The 10,246-nt window shown below is 48.5% G+C and overlaps 1 protein-coding gene across 2 annotated transcripts in view; it reads left to right on the forward strand.

The window, feature by feature from the left end:
• Positions 1–10,246, forward strand: part of ST8SIA2 (ST8 alpha-N-acetyl-neuraminide alpha-2,8-sialyltransferase 2) — a 38,470-nt gene that overhangs the window by 22,350 nt on the left and 5,874 nt on the right. For both annotated transcript variants that reach the window (XM_019533758.1, XM_019533759.1), the window contains one exon: positions 355–648. In XM_019533758.1, the coding sequence (XP_019389303.1) occupies positions 355–648 (294 nt within the window). The remainder of the gene's footprint in view (positions 1–354; positions 649–10,246) is intronic.

Here is a 10,246-nt window from a genome sequence, read left to right on the forward strand (position 1 = left end):
CACTCTTTCCTGCTTATGCAGGGGGTCGGACTCGATGATCTATTGAGGTCCCTTCCGACCCTAGCATCTATGAATCTATGAACCCCCCTGCCTTCCTGTGCTGATTCGTACAAGTCTGCGGAGAGGTCAAAGAGTGAATGAGCCCCAGAGGCTAAGCCACCTTCGAGGGGGTCCCAGTTGCAGCACATCAGCAGAGGGCTGTAGGAAGCAGGTGTCCTGTAGCTAAGCAGAGCCAGGACTGGCAGCCCAGCACTTTTCACCAGCCCTCACACTCACTGACAAGCTCACCTATCATTTGCCACTCCCCTTCCTTCACAAGCACTATAAAGCTCTACCTAGTATATCCACTTGCAGGTGTAACCTGGCTCCTGTCCAGGAGTATGCCCAGGATGTGGGGCTGAAGACAGACCTGGTGACCATGAATCCTTCAGTCATCCAGCGTGCCTTCGAGGACCTGGTGAATGACACGTGGAGAGAGAAGCTGCTCCAGCGCCTGCAAAGCCTCAATGGCAGCATCCTCTGGATCCCAGCGTTCATGGCCAAGGGGGGCAAGGAGCGCGTGGAGTGGGTCAACGAGCTCATTCTGAAACACCACATTGACGTCCGCACTGCCTACCCTTCGCTGCGCCTGCTGCATGCTGTCCGAGGGTGAGAGCTCCTGCCTTCAACGGGCCAAAGGGATTGCTTCCCCGCCTGACTCCCCGGGAAGCAGGGCTTTAGGAACTTGTGTTTGGGTCTCATCTATGCTCTGTTTGCTGCTGTGGGGTATACATGGGCATCCTAGTAGCCAGTGTCTCATGAACCACTAGAGCAAGAGAGCAGTGCTTTGGGCGAAGGGGACCTGAAGACTCTTCAGACCACAAGGAAGGTCTTTGCAGTGGGTAGTCCTTTGCTTTCTATCACCTGAAAACTGGGGTCTCCTACCTTGGTCCCATGGTCAGAAGTGTTTCTATCCCTGAAAGCAAACCTTGCCCCCAGTTTTCCCAGTCCTGTAGACCATCATTACTTTGTTGGCTGGATTTCAGACCTGTATAACTTCCATGCCAGCTGTGTGGCATAGTCATGGTTTTCCTGTAATTAATCTGTTCTTCAGTTGACTTAGCTAGTAATTAAGCTTGTCACTCCTTCGTTGTTGTGCCAAGGTCACAGTCACAGCCCTCTGGGAGTAGGCTGGATGTGCAGACTGGAGATGAGTTACAGGTCCTCTCAAGTCACCCAAATCTGCGAGGATGGAAGGTTGTGACCACGTGATGGTTATTTGGTAGTGGTCTGAGGGAAATCTCTTCAGTAGTTTCAGCCCATGTGTTAGGGCATATGCAAAGCTCATCGCCGTGACAGGCAACTTTGCTGCTGTTCTTAAATGACAGACACAGAGTTTGAAGGCCACTACCTTCCTCTTCCTCTGCCTGTGGCTAAGTCAGGGTGAGCTCCTGTGAGAGGAGCCTCTGTTGTATCTTCCCTGTGAATAGAATGACTTTGGGGCTCTGAATCCAATTCTTTTCTTCTGTGTGAACAATGCAGATTCTTTCTCCTCTTTTATTTCTGTCTTATTTTTATATGTGTCCCTCCCCCTAGAAACATTGATGGCCTGGCTATAATCAAAAGGTTTATGCTGCATGCGGGGGCCGTGCTTCTGTGATAAGGTCTCCTGCTAGTCCCATGGCAGGAAGGATGTCTACCCCTGGACTCTGGTGACATAGCACTGAGGGTTCCTCCTTTAAGCTTCCTGGCATTACAGGGTCAAAGGATGTAAGCCACATTTCCCTTTTGTGAGGGACCTCCGATAAAACATGATGGTCTTATCATGCACTAAGCCATCATTACATAGATGTAAGATCATCACGTTGCAGTAATGCTGAGGACTTCAAACCAGTCTGCCAGCTGGGCTTGGAAGACATGGGCACAGCTATGAAATTCAGGACGGTCCTGTGGGCATGGGTCTGGGTGGTGACCTTTTGACACGGCAGAAATGTCATCTACCTGACCAAGTCCTGCCAGTATGAAAAGATCACAATGTGTGGCCCATACAATTATGTCAGCAATGCCCCCAGTGGAGCATCCGTTATTTTGGGAAAATGGTGTGACTCCAGCTGCAACAGGTTTCTTTCTGTCGTCAGAGTGTCTGACACGAGGGGGTTGTCTTAGTCTTGGCAACAGCAGTCTTCATAGGGCAGACATGGCCAGAGAGAGCTGTGCTAGGATGGGAGGAATGGAGGAGCAGGTGTCACTTGGAAGTTTCTACGCTGTGGCTTGAGAGCTCAGGTTCACTACTGACCCCACTCATCCATGCTTGCTCCTTGTGTTGACCCTGGAAATGAGGCAGCAAGGCAGTCTGGGGGCTCAAGACCTAGGTTTCCATCATGCTCAAGAGCAGTGTCTTGGGGTATCGCCAGGGTACTCTCACTGCCTCATTCCTGGGTTGAGCAGTGCAGGTTGGCAGGTCTTAGTCCTTCAATAGTGGAGGTGGGCACTCTGACCCAGTGATGTAGATGTGGCTTCTGTGACACTATAGCATGGAAAAGTGGGAATTGGCCATGCACCTTGGGTGTAATCTGGGTCAGGTGAGTAGTGAGTGAGCTGCTAGGGAAACTGTTAGTGCCAGGGTGATACTTTCTCATGCGGCAGAGCGTGAGAATGGGGGTGTCCATGGCACAAGTGCTTGGCTGACCTCTGGTCACTCTGCATAGACAGAGAGGATATAAGGTTCATGCTCTAAAGCTGGCACAGGTGCAGCCCCTGCCTGGCAAGACCCTTGTACCTGCCCTTTCCCCCTACCCACTTCACACCCCTGCCTTGATCCTGCTCTGTGAGTCTTCCTCACCTCGCCCTTCTTCCCAAGCTAGTGGTTTTCCATTCCCTCATATCTGATTGGAGCTGTTTATAACCCTAGTCTGTCCCCGGGATGTAACTCTCAGTGCCAAGGGTGCCCTCAGAGCAACCTCTGGTACCAGAAAGGGGCTAGTTTTTATCAGGACAGAACCAGAGATCAATTAATTGGAGACCACCCCAGGTGTGTGACTCTGCACATGGCCACTTGAACAGGCAGCAGCCTTCCCAGAGCGAAGCAAAGAGCCTTTTCCCCCTGTTCAGATACATCCTGGTCCTGCTGTTCAGAGCTACCACAGGTGTGGCTGCAACTGAGCTTAAAATCACTCCTGCTTTCTCCTGGTGAGGCAGCTGTGTTGGAGGGTTGTTCAGGCACTGAAGGACTAGCTAGCTGGTGACTTGCTTTCAGGTAAAGAGTGGGAGGGAAGTGATCCCTTGAAACACAGGAGGGGAGAAGAAAATAACCCAAACCTTGAGCTATTTCCAGCTGTAATTGACTTACTTTCATCTGTCAAAATAGAATTAAGCTCCTGTAATAAGTCATTTAAATCAACAGGCTACTAATCCTGTGATTGCTCTGGTTCCCTGTGCCAGAAGCTTCCCACAGCGGGAGAGATTTGCAAGGGCCCGGCTGGGCTTCCTGAAGGGAGGAGAGCAGGGAGGAGACCCCATGGGTCTGTCTGGTGATGGATTTTCTCCCTGCTGTGACTGCTGGTACTTCACTGGGCTCTGCAGGACTATAGCCAGGAGCCTGCATGATGGGGCACTGGCAAAACAGTCATCCTGTCAAGCTAGACTGGAAGCCTGTGCCACAGACAAAAGCCTTGACAGGGACTGATTGATAGTGTGCTCCCCCACAAGCCTCCCAACATAAGCCAGATGCAGTGTGGGCAGGAGAAATAGCCTGGGTCTGCAGAGTGCAGCCGCTCGAGAGGAGGAGCTGGCAATCTGGAGGAAGTAAGGGGATGTAGGAGCAGCAAGGGTGGAAGGAAGGCAACCTCTGGCACTGGCAAGGGCAGGACAGGCTCTCTCGCCTGGAGCAATGGGGGACATGTTGGTGCCTTTCTGTTCTTAACCCCTGCTTCCGCTCTGCAGAGCTTGGTTCAATAGGGAGGGACAGTGTGGACTCTGGGGTTCCCCTGGGAAGGAGAAAGACAGGGTGGGAAGGGAGGTCCCTCACCCAGGCCTCTAACCACATGCTGTGACTATCAGTGCCAATCAGACCAGATATCTGGTGCAGTGCCTAGTGACAGCATCTGAATCCAGGAAGTCGATACCAAGGGGTGCTGCCTGGTGCTGCTGTGAGTGCTCAGTGTGGCCATGGCTCTGGGGCTTTGGAGCCTTGAAAAGTGATTTTGGTACATGCTGAAGGGACAAAGCTTGTAGATCCCTGTTGGCTTCCCCTGCAGCGAGGCACTGGGATGCCACTGAAAATTGCACCCTCAGGTAGGTTCAGGTGACACAGTGGGTCAGACCTCCACTGGGGGTGTCTTTTTCATGAAAGTGCCATGTGTCCAGTGAAGGAAGAGGAACAGAAGGGCAGTCCCTGGCACTTCCATTGATGAGGCATGGCTGGGATGAGTATGGCAGAAATGAGACAAGCCATGTAGAGCCAGCAGCTGCTCCTGATCAGAGCTAATTCAATTACAGCTCCAATGTCAGCTCTAGTTCACCAAAGAAGATCAACTCCATAGCCAGACAGGCTTCTGACCAACCCAGGGACATAAGGGGAGCAGCAGCTAACAGCTGCACTGGTGGCACACAGCAGCAGCCAGTTTGCTAGAGCAGCTGCTGCTACTTTTGTGCATCTCACCAAGTCGGTGCCTAGGGCAAGTGCCCCAGTCACCCTGCTTCATTCCACTACCAGACTGACCTGCCCTCCTGCACTGGCACTTCTACCTCTAAGTCCAGCATTGGGAGAACAGTGGGATGCTCAGTAATGACTATTGCAGTTAAAACACTACAAGGTCCTCAGACACTCAGGTCTAGGAAGGGACCCTGTGAAGGCCTCCTACAATGCTGGCTTTGAAACAAGCCAGAGAGCATCCAGGGATGGATGAGTTCCTGGTCTGTCCACAACCATTGCATCCAAATGCAGGACAGAGACTAGACTGGAGATGGGCAGTAGGGCTGTGCGAAACAGCACTGTTATGTTTCGCCTTGAGTTTTGATGGTTCCATGGAACAGTGTTTCGTATCGAATTTCATTTAGAGTTGAAACAGCTGTTCTGTTCCATTCTGTTGAAACAGAAAGGCCGTTTCAACACTGTTTCAATGTTTTGCTGGGGGTGGGAAGTCAGCCCAGCTGGGCTGCTTCCTGCTTCCCCACGCTAGATCATGCCCCGGGCAGGAGGAAGTCCAGCATTATCTAGCATGGGGGCCCGGGTAGCAGCCCAGGTGGGCTGCCTCCAGCCCCCGGAGCGATCTAGCGTGGGGGATGGGAAAGCAGCCCAGCTGGGCTACCTCGTCTCTGCCTACTGAATCTTGCACTGGGGATGAGAAGTCACCCAGCTGGACAGACTTCCCATCCCCAGCCTATGGTCGAAAAGTTTCGACTTTTGAAACGTTATGAAGAACCTTGTTTTGTTTCAAGGCTATTTCAACAGCCTTTGTTTCCTTCCAATTTTGCTGTTTCGACCTCGAAATTGATTGAAACAGTGTCAAAACGGAACGGCCAGTGAAATTTCGCACAGCCCTTATGGGCAGACAGAGGCTGAGGCCAGACTCATTGTTAGACCCTCCATTGCTGGTGTTGGCATCTTCTCAGAGCTGAGGTTTACATGTGAGACCATGAATATAATGACCCTTCGGAGAGAGGAGTGGTAGGCTTAAACTTAACTTGTCTTGTAAGATGAGCCAAATTGATCTGGAAGTCATGTAGAAGAGAGAATATGACTGTCCTTCAGAGAAGGAGCCCCAACAGGTTGGGATTCTTGGAGACTCTATTGCACTTTGAAAAAAATAAGGGGTATCTTGTCCATATATTTTGCCTCTGTCAGTTCTTTCTTGAGTTTCAAAAGAAAACATTATCAGCTCTCTGATCTATGGGAGTTAAAAATACCTGCTCTCTTCAACCCAGAACAGGGTGTATTTTGGTAGAGGCTAAGGTCAATTCTCTTCCTACAGTTTGGAAAGCACTTTGAGATCTTTCGGAATGGCAGGCACTGGAGTAAATAGAACATTTTCAGTGTTGTTTTCCATTATTATTATTATTATTATTATTATTAATAATAATAATGTCTGCTTCTCTGGATATGAATAGTCTTTAAATATTAGGTTGGACAGCTCTGTTGTCAAGCAAGGCATCAGAAATTGCAGATGACTTGGAGCAGAGAAGTGGCTTCTCCGTAGGGTTAGACACAACAAGCTGTGCACCCCGTGTTGTTCCAAGACTGGAGGTCTGAGTAGCTTGATAAGTAACTTGATGCTCAGAGCACAGAAGTGGACTGTCCCAGTTGTGAAATGGAATTTCTGGATTTAAGAGAGTGACCCCTCCTCAGATGTGTGAAGGTCTCTTGACCTGCATCCTGCTTTCTAAAACCATGCCTGCATTTCATGGCTTCTGGAGGATGTGAGTCACTCCTGCATGATGCTGTAAAATGTTTCCTGAACAATTCAGCTGGCAAGTGGAGTGTGGGGCTGAGTGTTTCTCTGCCTAACTGGAAAACAAGCAGAGCCCTTGAAGTCATCTGTAAGTACCTCAAAAGAGACTTGCATTCTCAATGCCAAGCAGCTTCATTAGAGAAATGCATTTATGTGAGGCAGGAGAAAATAACAGAGTAGTTGAATTTAACCCAGACTGTATCTGGGGGGTTGAGTGTCACTGTTTTCATACAAAATTTGTGGACACTTTGACTCATATAATATAGTCTGGTATTTTTACCACGCCCATCATGCTGGTATCCTGGCGCTGGGCAGGTTCTGGTCTTAGTATTGAGACTCTCTTTCAGAAATAAATGAATAAACCATGGACCTAAACTGCTAGTCCAGAGCTCTTTTTAGGCTCAGCATCAGAGTAATAATTAACATGACTATTACCACCTTGGGGTAGGAGTTATCTTTTTTTTTTTGTAGATTCTGTCTGCGTAAAGTCTCTGAGATAAAGCCTGTCTGGTCTGTCCCCATAGCCATTTCCTCTAGGTTCTTATCAGCAGCTCTTTGCCTGGCTCTTTCCACCTCCATCCTTGCTCCCATGCTGCCCCTCACGTGTGAGAGGAACTCCCCATAAACAGCCACTCACCTATCTCTTGACATCCTTGCGATTCTTCCTAAAAACCCTCCATTTCTGTGATGCTGACAAAAAAACCCACCGGTTAAGGTGCTTAGATGCTGGACTCATTGCTTATACTGCCCATTGTTTCCATGTTCTTCTCTGTGGGCATGTCTGCACATGCAATTAATTCAAAGCAATAAATTCCAGCGCATATTGTGCCAGAGTTTATTGCTTCCAGATACACTTTTTGAGTGTGCTCCCAGGACCGCAGGTCAGAGCAGCCCTGGCTGGCAGAGGGCCCAGGGGGGTCAGCCTGCCAGCCCAGAGCTGGTCCGACCCTACTCAACGTGCTGCAGAAAGGCTGGCTGGGGCATTAGGGTGCTCCAGTGAAGGGCTAGCCAGCAGGTAACCCCCCCATACTGAAGCATCCTTATGCCCCAAACAGCTGGATCAGCATCTATATGTGCATTGCTGCACAGTAAATAACTTCGTAGTAGGATAGTACTTCTATTGCTAATAAACTCTGTCATAGGATCCTATGGCAGAGTTTATTTGTTTACCCCAGCCTAATAAGACCATACATGTAGACGTGGAGACTTTACTACAGAGATAATGAGGCAGCTCCACAGTGACTGTCTTATGTAGACTTGCCCCGTTTGTCTCCAGCTGTTGCCTCTTGTCCTCTATTTATGCTGGAAGGTCTGTGAGGCAGTCATTTTCTGTTGCCTTTGTACGTCACATTGTACTACAAAGCCTGTTCTACAGGTAGAGCTCCTAGACACTATGGTAATACCAATAAACAATGATACTAGTGATGTGCCACCTGCCGTGCAGTTAGTGTGCCTGGTGCTTTACAGATAAAGTCCTACATCAACAGTCTGCAGTTACAGCCAAGGCAGCAGACATAGAGGAGTAAGAGGGGATGTACCCCAGGAGGCATGCCTCCTTTCGGGGAGTGAGAGGGAAAGGTAGGCTCTATGGTAGCTCTCTTGCTAGCTACTTTCTTTCTCTCTCCTCTGTAAGGTAAGGCATTTGCATGGCTTTTCGCAGCAAAGAGTGAATGAAGTTTTCAAGGAAGAGTCGGAGCTCAAATTCTGAGTTTGAAGGAAGGAACTGAATGAAGAAAAAGCAGTGGAGTGGGACATAAGAGATTTCAGCCTCCATGTTTAGTAAATGCCAAGATGTTTATGACTAAATCAAGAGATGCTGATCCAGGATAGGTCTAGATGTCCCCTCTAGGCTTTCTTTTGTTTACATCAGATGGCTAAAGAAGGGCCAATGCTACACCCCACTTATAAGGATTTTGAAATCTCTGTACCTTGGTGCATTTAACTAATGGGTGTGGGGGGCTGGCTTGGCTTGGCTTGTCAGGGGCCTACTGTAAAACCCCAAACCCAAAATGGTCTAGTTCCACTTATACCAATCTCAAATGTAGATTTGATGAATTTATATTGCAATGTGCTGTTACACTCTTAGGGGTGATACAGAAATCTAGACAGACAGGATAGGATTGGCAGATACTACCTCCACATTATGATCATAGCTGGCTTTTTGGTTCTAGCTGTGTTGTTCTTAGGACATAGGCAGGCAGGTTCCTAGGGTATATGTGATATCTTTTATTAGACCAACTGAGTAGTTGGAAAAAAGTTCTTGCAAGATTTTGGGTTCTGATTGCACCTGAAAGCTTGCAAAGAACTTTTTTCCAACTACTCAGTTGGTCTAATAAAAGATATCACATATACCCTGGGAACCTTGCCTGCCTTATGATCATAGCTGCATTACTGATACAGGTAGGCCACATACTGGACCAGAACCTGCTTTCAGCTATGCCAATATAAATCCAGAGTAACTCTCAACAGTTTCACACCACACTGCAGCCAGTGTAACTGAGAGTAGAATTTGACTCACTCGTCTAACTAGAATATATATATATAGCAGGCCAAAACTGTCCTCCTTCTAGACAAGAGGCTGATATCTCCTGGCCAGCATGTTTGTTTCTATATCACACCTTTTTAAATAAGCTGATTTAAAAGAGCCTGAAGTTACATTACTTCAGTGCTCTTGTAATGTAATTTCCTGGCTCATCTGAGTTCCATTTACTCATTCTAGTAGCTTGCTTCTGTCAGGACTTTTCTGCTCGGCCTCTCTTGTGAGTTTAGCAAAGTATGGGTGAAAGCCATGCCAGGGTTTTGTTGGACACAGCAGCATAGGGCTAAGGCTGTGGCTGTGGCTGATGTCTAGCTGTGAATCAGACCATGACACTCTAGTATTGAAGCTAACAACTGGCAGCCCATGGGGAGGATTTTTGCATTGAACTTTTCAACATGAATTAAGGACAAGCTCCACTCTCTGAATTCTGCATGTAGGATGATGCTGAGTAAAGATGAGTGTTAGAAGAGTGACTTGTAGCTCCTACAGAGCAGCAGGATAGAGGCTCTGCCACTGTTCTCAACCACAGAGAGGCTACTGTTTCACAACTGCCTACGATTTCAATTCCCAGAGCGCCTTTTATCAAGAAGGCTCTCAACCCACACTTGATGAGAGAAGTGCACTGTGCAGTGCCCACCTGTGTTGCTTTCAGAATGCAGCTTCTTCTGGAGTGGGTACACCAGCTGTTGAACAGCACGCAGTAATGGCATGCAACATTTTAGGAGAGACAGTGCAACTTCATTGGAAGTTACCAGATGTCCTGGCAACTTCATTGGAAGTTAATACCACCTCAGTTGCTCCAGCATCCTGGAGCTGTTCTCATTGAATTGGTTTTGGACAAATTATGCTCTGGGATTTCCTAGGAGGCCTTGTGGCCTCTAGGACCGCAGAGCCTCCTAGAGGCCTCAGGGGCTCTGTTTTAAAACTGTCTTCTCTAAAAGATGGTTTTGCCACGTGGAAGCAAAGAGTACTGACTAGTAAAGGCACAGTCACCTAGGAAAGCTCCAGCCCTGCTCCCAGCTGTTGTCTTCTTAGCTGCCATCAGTTTAATAGGTAATATGTCTTCCATAAAGCTATCTCCTTTCCTTACAAGGGATGGGCTGGGTGATCTAAAAGGGTTTTCTATATAATCATAGAAAATGAGGGTTGGAAGGGACCTCAGGAGGTCACATCTAGTCCAACCCCTGCTCAAAGCAGGACCAGCCCCAACTACATCATCCCAGCCAGGGCTTTGTCTAGCCAGGTCTTAAAAATCTCCAAGGATGGAGAGTCCACCACC

The sequence above is a fragment of the Crocodylus porosus genome, unplaced genomic scaffold (genome assembly GCF_001723895.1).
Source record: "Crocodylus porosus isolate Cpor-Errol unplaced genomic scaffold, CroPor_comp1, whole genome shotgun sequence".
NCBI lineage: Eukaryota > Metazoa > Chordata > Crocodylia > Crocodylidae > Crocodylus > Crocodylus porosus.